This window comes from Lissotriton vulgaris, chromosome 9 (assembly GCF_964263255.1).
Source record: "Lissotriton vulgaris chromosome 9, aLisVul1.2, whole genome shotgun sequence".
NCBI lineage: Eukaryota > Metazoa > Chordata > Amphibia > Caudata > Salamandridae > Lissotriton > Lissotriton vulgaris.
In genome coordinates, this window is record NC_141697.1 from 895,870,488 (window position 1) to 895,888,957 (window position 18,470).

The window sequence follows — 18,470 nt, forward strand, 5'->3', positions numbered from 1 at the left end:
AGGTGAAGTGCGGCAAGTTTCGTACAGCAAAGGCAGCATCGGTGCAAACTTCTTACAGCAGAAGGAGCAGCGGTGCAAGATTCGTAATGCAAAGGCAGCAGTAGTGGCAACTTGGACCAAAATTTAATTTAGAAGTCTGACTACACAAACGACTGGTTACTCAGGCCACATAGAATGTTGGATGGATCCCTTTGGAGAACAGTGAGAGACTAAAGGCCTATGCATTATAACTAGGGCTCCCAGTTTTATGGTATTCATGTTTTTAACGTTTCTGTCTGTATTCATCCACATATATTTTTTGGCCATTTTATTGGTATTTATCCATATTTATTTTATGTTTTGAGAATAAATGGAGCCTTAAAATTGTATTTTTGACCTTTATTTAGCTGATAAACATGTACTCATTCTTTGATGACTGTTGCATTTCAGCAAATTAACCAGTCAAATATAACAAAACCCTACACCGACAGGTAAATATGAGCATTATACACAAATATGTGTTACCATATGCCTGTATTTAAGGGAATCACATCCTGCTTTAAAATCCACATGGTGACTATTAGCCAGGACAACAAGGAGTTGTACAAGAAGCACACTTTTCTGCTTTTGAAAATAAATAAGGACATAAAATATATTGTTTTGTGTCTGTATTTTTTTTTATCTGTAAATATCCTTAAAAACAGGAAACTGGAAGCCTTAATTATAATTAATACAAAAACAACAATTGATGGACAGAATGCACAACAATGTCATACATTCGCCCCAGTACAAAGATCTGGGCCTAAATCCATAGTTTTTTAGCTCACCATGCCTTTCCAGTTTGGACCCAGCCATATGCAAATCAGTCTCGACTTTGTGTCCAGTGGGAACAGTCCAGCCCGAACTGCCAGGCCAGGTCCTCCCTGGACTGGAAATAAGCATCCTAGGACTGATTTTGGGCTTTCATCCCTCATCAGCCAGGATAGCTTGACTCCAGTGGCATGGAGAGCACTGCACCCGCGTCTGGGCATACCCCTCCCACTCAGGGTGACAAATGCCAAAACAACCATTGATGGAAAGAATGCAGAACAATGTCATACATTCTCCCCAGTACAAAGATCTGGGCCTAAATCCATAGTTTTTTTGCTCGCCATGCCATTCCAGTTTGGACCCAGCCATATGCAAATCAGTCTTGACCCTGTTCCCAATAGGAACAGTCCATCCCGAACTGCCAGGCCAGGTCCTCCCTGCACTGGAAACAAGCATCCTAGGACCAGTTACGGGCTTTTAGCCCTCATCAGCCAGGATAGCTTGACTCCAGTGGCAAAGAGAGCACAGGACCCATGTCTGGGCATACCCGTCCCACTCGGGCTGACAAATGCAAAAACAACAATTGATGGACAGAATGCAGAACAATGTCATACATTCACCCCAGTACAGAGTTCTGGGCCTAAAACCATCGTTTTGGGTCAAGACTGATTTGCATATGGCTGGGTCCAAACTGGGGTGGTGTGATGAGCAAAAGAAGGATGGATTAAACCCAGATCCTTGTGACTGGGGGTGAATGTTTGTATTGTCCAACGTTCCGTCCATTAATTGTTTCTTTTGCATTAATTATAACTAAGGCCACATATTTCTGTTTTTACTGATTTTTACAGACACAATACTTTCTACTTCCCAGTCAGTTTTTATTTTTAAATATGGATAAAAACGGAAATGTGTGTGTTTTTTGAGTGATTTCAAATTTGGACTCGTCAATTGCTGTGCAGATTGACAGGTAACGGAGTCAAAAAAGAGGAAAGATTTCTTAATGGACAGATGTAGAAGTGTACAAGGATGACACTAATGTGTTTTCATGCCAGTGCATTGATTTATCATGAATGGGAATATTGAAACCTGTCGTCTTCAAGTATCATTGTAAATTTGTTGGTTAAATAAATCTGGAAATATACTAGATTCAGGGTGATTTTTTCACAAACCTCAAATAAATATGGAGAAATACAGATAAAATGATTTAAAAATATATATATATGGCTAAATATTGATGTAAATGTAAAAAAAAAATGCCTCAGAACCGGAGGCCCTAATTCTAACATATATTTTCTTAACAAACGAAAGCACTTTAAATGAATATCATGTGAAAACGAAACCCACAATACTGTAATGTAGCAAAAGAGAATACAAAATAATACATTAAAATATTTAGTAGTGTCAAACTTTGATACTCTATTACATGCGCTTACACACACACATTCCCTTTCTACTGTAATGAAACAAAATAAAAAGATCAGCAGAGTGAAGTTAAAACTGCCTCAAAATATAACAAACCAAGAAAGAAAACTAGTATTCATAAAAACCAAACACAAAAATTATGACTGTGCTGATGACTGTCATGCGAATTCACGGCAAAGTCTTGAACCCTGGCCAGCATACTATGCTCCCTTCCTTACTCCCATCTTCACGTGAATCAAGAATTCTGTGACCTCACAATAAGCACTGGTCACTCTGGCAACATAGAATGTTAGAAGGATCCCTATGGGCTGGTGGTGCCCAATGCATAATAACACAGGGCAAGGTTCGTCCAGCTAAGGCAGCAGCGGGGCAGTTTTGAACAGCGTAGGCTGAGGCGGGGTAGGCTTCGTTCAGCAAAGGCAGCAGCAGTTCAAGCTTCACACAGCGCAGGTGGAAGGAAGCGAGGCAAGCATCCTACAGCACAAGTAGAAGCGGGGCAGGCTTCATACAGCAAAGGCAGCAGCTGTGTAAGCTGCTTACAGCAAAGGCAGCAGCTGTGTAAGCTTCATACAGCACAGGGAGCCATGGGACAAGATTCCCCCCCCCCCCCCCACACACAAGACATTTCATGCACCTGAGATAATTTATGTAAACGTTCTATAAGTTAAAGCTTGACAATGCATGCCAGCCGGCCCGATTCAGGCATAAGACTCAACGTTTTTTTAAGCCCAAAATGGCTTTATTTTCGGTGTCTCCCGCCTAAAATTGCCTCCTCTTCAATGGAAGTCAATGGGGAAAATCACCTCAGAATTATTTTCACCATCGCCAGCCGCGGCCGCTGCAGGTAAGAGTAGTGGGCCGGTTGGGGGTTTCGAGAGACGGCCACGAGGGAAAATAAATTATTTATTTAATTTTCCCTCGTGGTCGTCTCTCAAAATCCCCCCAGCCGGCCCACTGCTCTCACCTGCAGCGGTAGCGTCTGATTATTTCCCTCTTACCACGTTCTAAATGTTGACATGTCTGGGTCCAACATTTTTACTGCAGGTCTTATGTTGTCTCTTGTGGGGCTCTTATGTTCTAGTTGTTTGCGCCTGTGGTAGCCCTTAAATGTTCCCTATTCTTACATGTTCTGTTCATGCTCTTCGCCTTCTCCCCCCTTCTTTAGCAACTGAAGCACATGAACCTGGTGAACCTGCTGGAAGTGTTCAGGAAGAAGAGGCGCCTGCACCTGGTTTTTGAATACTGCGACCACACTGTGCTGCACGAGCTGGACAGAAACCCCCGTGGGTGAGTGGGGTGCAGTGTGAGGGGGAAAGTGATGTGAAGTTCAATCGTTGAAGGAAATAGTAAGAGTGGAAGAGGAAAACGTAAAAAGACCATGGACGTCAATTCACCAACATGCCAGGGGTGGCGGAAGTGACATCACATGCCCTTTGGCCTATACTTTGACTCACACACATATGATTAAACGTATACACACACTTTCTCATAAACACACTCTCACCTGCAAGCACGCAAACAACATACATTTATAAGCATTTTTTTTTACTTACCTTAGCTGCAAGGAAAGGTCAAATTCAGGCTAATTGTACTCCAATTGTATTACACTACTACTGAATAATGTGATACTCTTCACTAATAGTGTAATACAAAAATTGACCGAGAACAAGGAGACGGAGCTCCAACCCATATTCATAAGGATGTGCTGTGCTGTGTTTCAAGCACTGATTTTTGCCACCTCTGAGGCCAGGGGTCGCTAATAAAATGCCTGGGGTGCAAGGGGCAATCCAGGGGTGGCAACTGAGGTCCCTGGTGACCCCTAATGACTTTCCATGGAAAAGACTGCAACAGATATAAAAACGTTCTGAAATCACTTCTGTGCAAAGTAAGCCAACAGGACATTTAATAATAGCTTTTTAAAAGAAAATATTGCTTTATGCTTCACTTGTGCTGTAACTTACAGGCGCTACTATTTAGTATTTAGTTGACAGGAATAATAACGCTGGAAGGGGGATTCATGGTAAGATACTGCTATAAATATGGCATTCTGGAATGATTTCTGTGCCAGCTGGGCCAACATGACATTCAATAATAATAGCTTATGCTGTATATATTGCTTCATGCTACACTTCTGCTGCTTCTAAGCACTTTAATTTCCATGCGTTACTATTTAGTATTTAGTTGAAGGGAACTGTATAGCTGTAAGGGGAAAACATGGTAAGACTGTGCAATAAACATGATATTCTGAAATTACGTGTATGTAAGTTAGGCCAACATGCCTTTAAAAATATGATTTATTTTATACATTGTTTTATACCAGAGAAGTGTGGAGAAGTGTGGCTCAATGATTAGAGCGGCAGACGCTGATGCAGAGGTCAATTCCCCGCCTCGGCGGGTCTTAGGCTCAAAATTACACGGACCTGATAATTCTCGCCTCGGTGCCTATTCCAATCATGGAGTCCCACTCTGCAACTCTGGGCAATAGCTTGCTTAATCTCCACAACGGCCCCCACAACGCTAAGGATGCCTGGCCTCCACCTTGGGGGTGCCCAGGAGTGGACGCCTCACAGGGAAAGCCAGGATGGGTTCCACAGCGTTATTCGTACAAGCGCCTTGAGACCCTTGCGGGTGAGTAGTGCGCTATACACGTATCAATTTACATTTACCATACTTCTGCTGTTTCTAAGCACTGTAACTTACAGGTTACAGTGCTTAGAATTTAGCATACGGGTGAAGGAAAATACTACCACTACTATACTACTGCTATTTCTAAGCGCGATAACTTAAAGGTGTTACTATTAACCACTTAAATGGTACTCAAGTTACTTGCCTAAAAAGGATAGAAGACAAGGTCTGCCTTGTATGTACCAACTTGTGACTTGAAGATCACTGCATACTTCACTTAACCCTCTGTGATATTCTACAGGCCAGCCTTTCTCAAACTGTGGGCCAATGGTTTTTGGTGGGTTGTGAAAGTCTTAGTCGATATTCCAGTATTATTTAAAATGATTAATCCTGTTTATGCACCAGTGCAAAGGTGCTGAAAATGTCCCAAAGTCCCGATTTAAAACAAAACCTTGGTGTATTCCCAAGCAAGACTCCACATGAACCTTCCAGTATTTGTTGTGTTTTTTACAGTGTAAAGGCATTTCAACAGAGAATGTGTTCACTATAAGTTATTGTTAGAAGTGGGGGTCTCTAGGTGACTAGGGTTTGCACCTTTGTCCAAGTAGGGACCCTTCGTTCTAGTCAGGATAAGGGAGTTACACTCCTAAAATAACCCATGCTGACCCCTTTGGTAGCTTGGCATGAGCAGTCAGGCTTATCTTGTAAAGCATTTGCTCATAACTAACAGTAACACAGTGAAAGCACTACAAAAGGACACTACACCAGTTTAGAAAAATATCCAATATTTGTATATACTTAAGACAAGACCAAAAACGATAAAAATCCACAATACAGTACTTATAATTCTTCAGTTATCAAAATAGACTAGGAATATAGTTCCTTGATGTCGATATATCACTGGCCAGCTACGGTGTCGGGAATACCCGCAAAAAAGTACCTTTAGAAATGCAGGGTGTCGGAGACCTCTCGATGAGCCACAAAAGGCCGGCGTCCGCAAGCTTCGGTTCTGGACGTGGTGAAGGAGTCGTCGGGCCCTTGAAGGTACACGGGTTGCAGATTGAACTCACGTTTGAAGTCGGGAGCGTCGGCTGCGGTGCGAAGTGCAGCGGTGCCCTCAGGTCACGGTGCAGGCAGCGGCTTGGTGACGGTCATCCAATGGCGTTGGTGAGACCAGGGCTGGGGAAGTGATGAGGTGCAAGCAGCAGCATTGTCATTGCTGAAGTGCTGTAGTCGGTTGACAAACTGGAGTCGATAGCGCTGGCGTTGGTAGGTCAAGGCTGCGGTGCGGGACGAGGACGGTGCATCATGTAACTTACAAGCGGTGCCCTCGAACCACGGTGCAAGCAGCAGCGTCCATGTCGACATGGAGCGTCGTCATCAGGGATACCAAGGCGACGGTGTGCAAGCAGCGGCTCAGTGGCGGCGTCAGGTAGCATCGTCAGTGAGACCAGTGTAGGTGCGGTGCGGCGTTGCGGTGGTGCTCTCTGTGGTGCCTTCAGGACACGAAGTCGGCAGCGGCGTCGTAGATGGTGTTGGGTTGCTTTTTCTTAATTTGCAGCACAATACACACAGTCACCAGTGCTGATGGCAGAAGAGCTTGATGTATTTACTGTGCTTGAGACTTCTTGAAAAGGGGCAAGCTCTATCTCAAACTCTTAGAGAAACTCACAAAAGAAATTGCAGAAAGTTCAGTCCAGTCCTTACACTGCCCAAGACAGAAGCAGCCACTGCAGGCCAACACAGCAAAGTGGTAGTCTCTCCTCACAGCTTCTCCAGCTCTTCTTCTTGGCAGTCTTCTTGGTTCCAAAAGAGTTCTAAAGTTTAGGGGTTTGAGCCCCACTTTTTATAGCCCAAAATCCTTTGTTCTCTTAGGGAAGAGTGAGTCTGTGCGTAGCCAGAACCAGTCTTGTCCTCCCTGGTGCAGATTCCTGGCAGGAGGTGGAGACAGCATTGTCAGAGGCAGACCAGGCCCATTCAGGTGAAAGGAAATCTCCCCCACCTACTCTAAATTCAGCCAGGCCTATTCAGCTAATCCCTGACCCATCTAGACTCTCTGGAGCCACTGCTTCTCCCCAGCACCTGTCATCCCAAAGTGAGACAGTAAATGCACAAACAGCGGGGGCACACTGGATAGCTAAGCAAGAAAATACCTACTTTCTGAGAGTGGTATTTTGAAACACAGAATGTAAAAATCACCTTTACTAAAAGATGCATCTTTAAATTCTGAGTTCAGGCACACTAAACTTTATTTTCCTACCTTGTTCCCAGGGATAGTTATGTTTATAAAATGTTATAAGCAAACTCTGTCCTATGGGAACAGGCAGCCTTGCAATAGTGAAAAACAAAATTGGCAGTAGTTCACTATCAGGACATGCCACACACGCCAGGGCATGTCCTACCTTTCACATACACTGCACCCTGCCCACATGGGTACCTTGGGCCTACCTTAGGGGTGACTAATATGTAAGAAAAAGGAAGGGTAGGGCCTGGCAAGTGGGTGCACTTTCCAATTTGACATGGCAGTACTAAACTGCACACAGATACTGCAGTGGCAGATCTGAGTTACCTTTTCAGGGCTACTCGTGTGGGTGGCACAATCAGTGCTGCAGGCCCACTTTGTAGCATTTGACTTACAGGCCCTGGCACACTCAGTGAAATTTACTAGGGACTGACTAGTGAATCAAATATGCCAATCATGGAAACACCAATCCATAGTAACAATTTACTATGGGAGCACTTGCATTTTAACACTGAACAGCAGTGAGAAAGTGCCATGAGACACTAAACCAGCAAAAACAGTCAAAACCAGGAGGTCAGAAAGCAAAAAGACAGGGGAAATACGCCAAAATATGCCAAGTCTAACACAGGTATCATACACAAACATACCACTTGTGTTTGACTTGTACCCATAACCTGAGAAATATGAATGCGGCCTAACAGCCAGAGCTGCTGACTTTGGATTTTCAGAACCAGATTTGAATACCGGCATCGGCTAAAAATCCTCAGATTCTGGGCAAATGACTTATTTTTGTTTGCATTAAATAAAATGAACCTGACTTTGTGTATTGTAACCTGGTGCTCATTTGAAGCTCTCCAATGCTTCTATAATATAATGATTCGATGAGTCTGAATCAACACAGCTCACGCTCACGCTGTAAACGGAAATTGAGTAAAGCCACAGACTCCGTGCTCTCGTTATCAGTGCTCTTTATTCGTGATGAATAACAGCCCACCAGTCGCCATGACGCGTTTCACCTCAGCCGAGGCTTGATCACATGTCATGTAAAGAAGAAAGGAAGTGACATAAATAGTAAAGGTGATCACATGATCGGTAGTACATCCTGTTTAAATTAAAGAGGTATACACCAAATTAGAGTGAAGGGCGCAGTGCCCTATTTACACAGTATTCAAAGCCCAAACAAAGTTACTTAATCATTTCATATTCATATTCTATGTAAACAGTTAATGCCATAGCTTCAGTATTGATGTGCAAAAGGAGGCAAGTCCATAAATATCACATCAGAACAATTCTAAAAAAAGTAATTTTTTAAGAAAAAATCCTAAATTCATATATTTACACAATGTACAATAGATGGATAGGGTTATTTGCAATAATTATTTTGAATAAAAACACTCGAACAAGCCTCATGTATCCTAGACAGAAACTCTCATTTGTTTCCATTATTTACACGGAACTAGGTCAAGGTTTACATAGTTTAAGAATTGATATAGTGGGCATTGTATAAGTGTAACGATGTAATACAAATTATATATATATATAGCTATGAGGCCCTATACTATACTCTGCTGAAGAAGGGGTTTCTCAAATTTGCTAATATCACTGGAATCAACACCACGGTTTTTCAGAAGCTTTGTGATTTTAGTGAACGGATGTCACAGACCAAAGGGAAAAGTGTTCCAGCCCCAGACTCCAGTACAATTCACCATCTGCCACGTTTATGGGTAAATCAAGATCTTGGCTACAGTCCGATATTGAAGGGCGTGGTCAAGGTTGTGACGTTTGCAAACAATTTCTGTTATTACATTAAAAACATCACCCACCTCATGTTCACTAAATCTAGGTGGGTGATACAAGTTTGCTATTCTACAAATTGTGTTGTGGTTCTAAAACATTTGGGAAGGACTGTAAAGGAAATATTTTATAGTAAATTATGTAGGCAACGATCTGAAGAAGGATGTGAATCTCTCAATGGGGAGGAGCATATTACCATTTGAAATGGATTGTTTGTCCAATCGGAAGTAAAAAGACTGTTTTTTGTTTTCAGCAAGAAATCAGCACAGGGTAGAACCTGTGTGGGGTGGGTGGCAGTGGGTGGTAAGGGCATCAGAAGAGGAGAAACTGGTGCAAGGGAAGGGACGTGATCTGTGCTCCCCTTGTGCCATATGAGATGATGGGACGTAGGCCAGGGGCAGGCAGTGCTTGCAGTCTGAACTACATGATATTTTACCACCTAGCTTTCAAGCTTGCACAACAGGACTAGTTATTCACACACCATAAAAATCCGGGTGTTGGAACACAGGGAAAGTTCGAATTGGGCAGAGCGGTAACCTACGGGGGGGGGATACCATTCTGTCCAAGTAATAATCGGGCCAGAGTGGCAGCTGCCATAGGCAGCTTCATCCTGGGTGATGTAAGCTGTTTTTACTAGGCTATCCAAGCACTCACATCGAAATTGCAGAGATCTCAGAATGCTAGGCCTGGACTGAAAGCTGGTCTAGAGAAGCAAATACCGTACATCTGTCTTGATGGCATATCTACTGTGTAAAAGTGGAAGACATACATCCCCACTTGCTGCTTAACTTACTGTTCCTAACGCTACCTTAAGGCAGTCTCTACAGAATCCAGAGCGGTTGTGACTCCGAGCTCATTTTTGTTCTAGAGAGATTTTTGCATATATAAATATGGCTGTGGTTGTGCAACTATAACCTTTATAAGTCCATAATAAATTGGTCCAAACTATATGTTCGTACTTTCATATCTTCACTTGTATTCTAAAGATAAATCAGTAGTGATACAGCATTAGTTGGTTAAGCTTCTGTATAGTCATTCTAAAATTCACGTGTATCTCCCAACAGATGAATAACAATTTCTAGCCAACATGTTTCGTCCTCTGCTCAGGACTTTCTCAAGGCTGAAATTGAATACTTGTTTATGTGGCAATACTGATGTTATTTTAAAGAAAGTGTTAGTATCACATGTAGCAGATAACAGGATGAGAGCACCACTCTGATCCACACGCATAGCAATACTCTCCCCACCTAGCTCTCACTACAACCAACATCCTTACAACCAAGCACAACCTACGCTATGGCTTACAACCCATCTGTTAATGTTCTTCATTACCTCATCAGAGGTTTAATGGTCTATTAAAACACAACTACAGTGTAATAAACTAAAGCTAAAAAAAGATTGCACCACAGTAGCCTACAAGGCAAAGAAGTACACATTAAAATTACATGTTTTGGACACTACTGTAATCCTAAGTAATAAAGTGGAGGAGGTTTTGTTGTTGCCATGTCACAAGTAAATTGCTTTGTTGGGATTTGCCTGCAGTAGATGCTCTGTTGTAAGGTCCTAGCATAGTAGATTCTGCTGTTTCCTATTGTGTGCCAGAAGGTAAATGTAAGGCAATGCCTCGTTTTGCATAATCATCCCCAGGTTTTTGGATTGATACTGCTGGTTTTTCCACTCGGAAGATGCTCTGAAGCATGCTAATCAGACCTCAGTGCCAGTGCTCTGGCCCTTAAACTGTATGTGTCTGATTGGTTTCCCCATAATAAGTTAACTTACTTTGGGTGTGTAAGTTAAGGTGTCTCTTATGGGCTGCCACATTTATTGTGCCGCCATGAGTGTGACAGAGCAAAGTACAACTCCCAGCCCTCCATCGCTGGCCCACCGAGCAGTTTTAAACTGCTAATTTGACTTTGCCAATTAAAGTAATGGCAAAGCCCAAACCTCCTTCTTAATATCTATAATTCACCCCTATGCAGGCATACTGAGCCCTAAAAACAGAGTGCATTATATTAAAACGTTTTGACATGGAGTTTTTACCTTTATATGTCCTGGCAGTAAAAGTCCTGCACTGTCGTTTTACTCTAAAAAAGCTAGTAGACTCATTGGCGAATACAGAGTTACACACTGACAACTCAACAGTGCTAACTTCTGAATGGGACTACTAAATAATGTACTTCAGAGTATCAAACAAATCTTTGCATTAAACCCGACTTGATGCTCAAGTCACGTTTACTGTAACTTTTGCTCAAGTGGCAACTTTAGTAAGTAGCTTCTTAGTTTTCAAAGTTTTACTGTCCTCCTGGAGGATGTGTGAATGACTCTCAGGAATGAACACAAAGGGCCGCTGTTGGGAGAGGTGTGACTTCGCATTGGCAGGAAGGCCAAACAGGGTGTGAGCCCACAATGCAAGCTTCAAAGGGGAGGTCGCCTTTGAAGTACAAATGGTGGACACACATAAGAAGGGCTGCTCTTTTTTTCCTGTAGACAGGTTGGTGTCAAGGATAGAGAGGGGAAGCTGCTGACAAACCGATGTGTCTGTGAGCATACAGCCCTCCAAGTAGCCACGCTTATGCGGTGGGTTACAGAGCTCAATACACAGAGAGAAGAGTTCTGCCACATTGCAAGTAGACAGAAAAGTGTACTGTGGGATAGCGCGATGCCACACTTCACAGGAAGTTGTCTATAGGCGGGAGAGGGCCTGGTAGCCCATTGACTAGTAGTAGCCACATCCCCAGAGGAAATTAACTCGGCATATAAGTGGCACCCCCGGCATCCAAACCTCAGATCACATCTGTACTGAAGAGTGGACTGAAGACAGACTGCCCTGCTCTTCCCTGGACTCAGCAAAGAGAGGCTGCACCAAGACTGCACTGCTCCTTGGGCTAGTAAAGAGAGTACTGTACCAATCGTGCCTTGCTTGAGGAAAAGTCGAGCGTGCGGCTCAGATAGAAGAAGTGTCTCTAAGAGTCAGTTGGCTGACTTCCTGTTACAGCTACAGGCCGACAATAGCTAAAGATGGCTGCCGTGGTGAGTTGATAGCCAGGAACTTTGCCGCTGGCCTTCAATCTGCAGCATGGGAGACAGAGACCTCACGCTCAAAGTTGCGCCTGAGTCTGGACCAGGGAGAATTATAAGACTGCAGTATGGTTGCCCAAGTCGGAAGTTCTCTTCAGTTAAAGGGAACCACTGGTTTCCCTGTAACTGGAGACCAGTAGACCTGTGGCTACTGGTTTTTGGTTGGATTTCAACCGGACTTCGAGGGACATCGACCCTTGCGGCCAAAGCCACCTCACTGTGTTTGTGGACGAAGAGGATACCCCATGAAGACCCTGTCACCAGATCAGCATCCTTCAGCATCTTGCATCCTTTGCATCAGAGCCACTCCATTATAGTCTTTGGCAGTTCACCCATAGAGCATGGCTCTGGACTGAAGACTGCATTGAATGCAAGGTAACTGTCCTACCAAGCTTCATTGGCCTCTGTGACATGCTCCCTGCTGGAGTTGGTTGCTCGCAACTCTATAAAAGTTTTAATCAGTTTCCAAAGTGAGCTGCTAACTTCAGTAGTTACCAATTCTTGTTTGTGTTTCGAGTCAAAAGCAGTGATTTATTATTTGGTGAATAATTTATATCCCTGGAACTCTCTAGTGGATTTTGTTCATTTTGGTGTCTGAAAAGTAATAAAAATAAGGCCTATTTTTATAAATTGGTGTCAGATTTGGCTTGTTTCATGTTTCTGTCTTATTCAGCTTTTTTGGTACTTCTAAGTCCTTTGCACTTGTTCCTTTGACAAAGCCTGATGACTCAAAGCCACAGCTACCCAGGGTTGCGATGAGGTTTTTCAAACAAATCTGACTGGACCCAATAAACATAGTGAGTTTTTTACACAGTGTGGTCCCACAACCACAACATAAAATAAACCAATTTCCTCACATTGGTGCCTAGCGGTGGCATCCACAACTTGTGTTTTGCAGTACCATTCAGTTGATAAGTCCAGAACATAAGAAATCCACCAAGTTGATACCTAGAAAGAAGTTCTTGACATTTCCAATCATGTTGCCTACTTCTGGACTCTCCTATGCACTGCCTTAGAGTTTGCAAAATGTTAAACATTTTGAAAAATGTTAGAAAAGTTTGTGAGTGTTTGCCAAAGTTTTTGCAAAGTTTATGGAAGTTGCAAAAAGGGCTAGGAAACATGGTGATCGACATGGCCACCCTGTCCACCCTCAGGATCAAAGATTTGGGAGCCCTGTGAAAACACTGAAAGATCAGCTGACATTTTATGGGATGGTTTGTTGGTCCCTAGTCTTCTTTCTCTGATGTTGCTTCAAATGCAAGGTGCTCTAGTGTTTTCTAGGATCACTCTTTCATGTATCTCATTGGATGGATGAGGCTTTGGTAGTCTATATGATCTCCCTTTCGTCTGTATCTTACAGTAGGCAGGGCCTTCATAGTTTCTAGTCAGCCTCTTTTTTAATCTTCTGTCTCGTGAAATGGGTAGAACTCTAACTGTCTCTAGTCTTTGTCTCTTTCTCCTGTGGTTTCCCCATGATGGATGGAGCTCAGGTGGTCTCTGATCTCTTTTTTCCATATTGCCCCTGTGATATGACGGATCCTTGTGATCTCTAGCCTTGCTCCTTTTCCTTTGGCAACTCCTGGGATGGATGGGGCTCTGGTGGTCTCTAGTCTTTGTCTTTTTTATACCTAAATTTTCTGGGAAGGATGAGATTCTGGTGATTTCTAGTCTTTTTCTATTTCCTCTGATGATGCCTTCGATGGGTGGGGTTCCGGTTGTCTATAGTCGTTCTCTCTTTCTCCTCTGATATCTCCTGGGATGGGTGGGGCTTTGGTGGTCTATAGTGTTTCTCTCTTACCGCTGGAATAATGGATCAGTGGGGATCTGGTGGTCTTTCTTTGTTCTGTCTTTCCTCTGTCTGGTGGGATGGAGGAGGCTCGGGCAGTTTCTAGTGTCCCTTTCTTGCCTCTGATATTCGCTGGGATTAGTGATGGGGACCTGATGGTCTCTAGTCGTCTCTTTCCTTTGATGTCGCCTGCAATGGTTAAGGCTACGTTGAGGTCCTAGCTCTTTCTCTTCTGATGTGCCCTGGTATGGATACGGCTCTGGCGGCCAGTAGTGTTTCTTTCTTTCCTCTGATGTTTACTGGGATTTGTGGATCTCTAGTGTAATCTGTTCTTTCTCACTTTCTTCTGAAGTCTCGTGGTATGTTTGCAGCTTTGGTGGTCTTCAGGCTCTTTTTCTTTCGGCATGTCTAACGATGGGTAGGGCTCTGTTGTTTTCTACCCTTTCTTTCCTCTGGTGTCTCTTGAGTTGCGGGGGGCTCTTGTGGTCTCCAGCCTCTCTCTCTCTTGTATTTTCTTTTGATATTGGTGGACCTCAATGAGTATTTAACCTCTGTCTTCTCTGACATCTCCTGAGATGGTTGTAGCTGCTCACTTTCTCTCTGTCTCGCATTTCTCTGAAGGGTGTGAGGGGAGCAGCTCCCAAGCCATAGTCTGATCTGGAAGATGACAGCACATTTTTCACCGTCATGCACCGCACGATAATTGAGGAGGTTCTTGATTGGGAAGGACAAGACACTCTATTTACTGGTAGATGAATTTCGTCATTGTTTTGTCCTTAATCCCTAACACGCCCTACCCCTGGGCCGGGTCTTTCGAGGATTTTTATTAGTAATTTGAGATCCCTGAGCAGCAGACAAGCACAGGGAAGTGTTTGTTTCGTGGAGTAAACAGATCGGTTGCTGAGACGACAATTCCCTGTTTGCACCGACCAGTGGAGCTCTCACTACTTTTATACCAGTAGTGTTCCCCACACACACAGTTCAGGGTCGGCATGGCAACGTCCATCCTTTTACTTCCAGGACCGTGCAGCCCATGGTCCTGGAACGCGACACCTCCATGAGTTTCTTGCGGTCCTTGTAAAGTCGCAGTCTTTTCTCTAGGTTAGGATAGCTCGGCCCAGTGTCTTGAACTCTACTGCTAGGTACCCCCTTCTCTCTTTTTAACTGGCACCATTGTACCTCTGCCCTGGTCCTTGAAGCCTGAGGGCTTTGAAGAGAGACAGCTACAGACCTTTAATCCTCTGGGGCCGGATAACCCGTGGACTTGGCACAAGTGATATATTCTCGCATAGGCTTAGAAGGCTCAGGTACTTGGCAGACAGAAACAGAACCTTTCCCAGCCAGGGCTAATGTGTGCAAACGATGAACATTGAGATACCAGTCCTTTGTTTAGGCCTAGCTGGGTTGTGGAGTCTGCCACGGAGCAGAGCAGCACTCATCTACATGACTGGATTGCTCATGTGTTTGACAGAGGAACACATATCTCTCATCCACTAAATACGCTTATAAGTGATTCACACTGGTATACCGAGCAAAATGGTGTTGGTGCTGCAAAAAAGGGCATGCGTGGAAATAATGAAGCGCAGATTTTTAGTCAGTCCTGAGTGTTTTAGCCAATATTTACTTTCCGTTCAAGGTCGTGTAGTCTTGCTTTTATCTCCATGAGTATCAGTTTAAAAACCCCGTCATGCAAAGCGCTCGCTGTTAAACAACTAGGTTTGTCTGCAGGGAAGACACTCCAGTTTTCAGAAAATTGAGGGGCGTTGGCAGAGTGACCCCCTAAACTGGAAAAAAGGAGAGGCTGCAGTAGAGGGGGGCAGGGGCAGAGTGGCTCGAAAACCCTGCCTGTCCTTTACACAGCGCACAGTTTCCAGCGCGAGTTGTTGAAAGAAAACAACACAAAGAAGGTGACGTGCTGAGGGTCTAGGAAACTTTCTGTAATCCCTAAATGAGACGCGGGGATCTGTGACCAGCAGGATAATTACGCTTCTACGCAGTGACCTTCTCGGGTTTCCTTTGTGCAGGAGCTGGGATCCCCAGGCGGTGCTTTGTTACCAGGGCGGCCTTCACTTTCAAAAGCAGCCACGTTTCGCCTTCATGAATATTTAGTGTTTTCAGGGGGCGCAAAGTCATGTTCAGCAGATAGAAAGGCAGGGCACTACCTGAGTTGTTTACATCGAGCTGCTGCAGGGAGGGCCTGCTGTGGTTCGGGGTGCTAACAGGTACACCTGCGTAGTAATTAGCCGGATCAAAACAAGTACACCAAACACAAAGGTAATCCATGGCCCTCCACGGCTGACTGGCCATGCGGAAAGCATAGGTAACCATGCAGGGGCAGATTTACAAGCCCCTTGCGCCTCTTTTACGCCGCCGTTTTGTCACTTTTGTGACGCAGCGGCGGCGCAAATCCAGCGCCATGGTGCGGGGTACTTACAACGTGACGCATCTGGGAGATGCGTCACATTGTAAAGCCCTGCGCCACATGTAGGCGTTCGTGCGCAGGGGGGGGGGGGCGTTCTGGCGCAGGAACGCCTCCTAAAAGTGGCTGAGTGAAATCTACAAGATTTCACTCAGCCACTTTTAAGGCCATGCTGCTTCAAAACCCTGCGCCTGCTTGAAGCAGGCGTATGGATTGATGCAGCATTGTAAGGATGGGCATCCCAGAGCCTTGCTGGAGCGGCGTCGCGCTTGCAACGATACACCAGCAGTGCACCGCCTTTGCGACAGCAGATGCGTCATGCATCTGTCCATTTTTGCCTCCTGGTGCGCTGCATTGTAAATGCGGCGCATCCATGGTGGCGAAGCCGTGATGCACAATAACTGGCGCTTCCCTGCTGATATGCAGGGATGCACCAGTTATTGTAAATCTGCCCCAGAGTGTCTACGAATGTAAAAACAACGTAGGTCTTGAACGAGTGAGTATGTATGTGTGTGTAATGCAGCACAATGAAATGAAGGGTTTTTGTCCGCTTTCAATTTTAAGAGTTTGCCCCAGTTTTGATTTTATAAAGCGCTTAATAATGGTTTACAAGTATTCCCAGTTGAGGCAGAATAGAGAACTGAGGCACAAAGAGAAGACATGGCTTTTCCCAAAATCAGGAGCCAAGTGACCCTCAGACCTTTGCACTGACTATGGTATATCGAGGCTAGAATATCGTAATACACTAATATTATGGACAGATTATCGCGGGACAAAATATCAAAAGGAACATGCATATAGATTTACTATTCCTGATTCCACATCCTTTCACCTTGAAGAAATATATGCTGTCAATGGTATGTATGTATATGTAGAGTTAGGTATAGATCTATACTTACTTACCTTTCGATAGTGTGTCTATGATATTTAGTGCCATCACGTCTCAGACCTTAACTCTGGCTCGTTTGTATATGCAGCTTGCAATACTTCTTAACGCATTTCTGTTCTGACTAACCTATTCGACCTCTTTCAACACAATGTAGTTTGAGCGCCAGGATGCCCATTGGATTTTTGCACACTTAAAATATATTGGTGGGTATGATCATGAATCCAGCCTTACATTCCTCTCACCACCACACTCTTAGAATGACTGTACACATTCTGTCATAGCAATTCTACAGTGCAGTCTGCCTTACACTTGACACCAAAACTCCTCGCTAAGAGAGGACTCTTTAACCAATACCCTTCTCCCATCCACACACCATAGAAGTAATAACTTTTCACTTTAAACTCATGAGATGCCCCTGGAGACCTCAACATGAGTTAGGAAAGGGCTGCACAATTGCTACAACACAATGCAGTACCTTTGCCTGATTCGCACAGTATTGTCAATGAGAAATCAGGATTAAAACACAAGTCTGCTCAGCCATTTCTCAAATACACATGGTTCACCATTTCTAATGTACACTTGACCTTGGTTTTTTCATTCATGTAAGGAAATGCATCTTTTTGCATGATCACTCTCAGGTTTTGGACTAATACTGCTGGTTTTTCGACTCTGAGAGACCACTGAGGCCCACTAACCAGACCTCAGTGCCAGTGTTCTAACACCTTACAAAATGTGTGTTGAATTGATTACCTCTAATTAGCATAAGCTTACTTATAAGTCCTTAGTATATGGTACCCACCGCATGTGAGACCGAATGTTCACCCCAGAGCTGCAGCATTGGTTGCACCACCCTGTCTGTGACAATGTACAAAATGTCTCCCAGAAATATTTGTAAGTATCCCCTAGGGCAGGCCAATGGAGACTTGAAGTAGGAAGCTGTATATTATTAAGTAAGACATACTTTTAATATGTCCTAACAGCAAAACTTCAAAATTGTCGTTTTTGCTCTGGAAAAGTTATTAGCCACATTGGCTAAAACAGAGTTACTGGCTGACCTCACAGACCAGCTAGCTTCTTATTGGAACTATTAAAATGGATACTTCACGGTATCAAATTAATCGTAGCATTAAACCCTAGTCGAATTTAATGTCACTTTTAAGGAAAGGCAACTTTTAGAAATGTGTAGCTCTGTTGCCCAGTTTGTCCAGTGGCCTCGCACAATTGCTAGCCACCAGACAGCCTTCTGCCCTCTTGGGTAGAAGATTGAATGACTTCTAGACTCGGGAACAATAGGAACCTGCCACAGGGAGCGATGTTACCTCCCCCTTGAAGCCAGTGTGGACATTGGCCTTTGGTTGGCAGATGGTGATCACACTCCTGAAGGGTTGCCCCTTTGGTTAGGTAGACAAGCTGGCGACTGGAACAT

The 18,470-nt window shown here is 44.1% G+C and overlaps 1 protein-coding gene across 2 annotated transcripts in view; it reads left to right on the forward strand.

Moving 5' to 3' along the window:
• The window catches only part of LOC147692460 (cyclin-dependent kinase-like 1), a 304,602-nt gene that overhangs the window by 39,558 nt on the left and 246,574 nt on the right, over window positions 1–18,470 (forward strand). For both annotated transcript variants that reach the window (XM_086938671.1, XM_086938672.1), the window contains exon 3: window positions 3,377–3,498. In XM_086938671.1, the coding sequence (XP_086794797.1) occupies window positions 3,377–3,498 (122 nt within the window). The remainder of the gene's footprint in view (window positions 1–3,376; window positions 3,499–18,470) is intronic.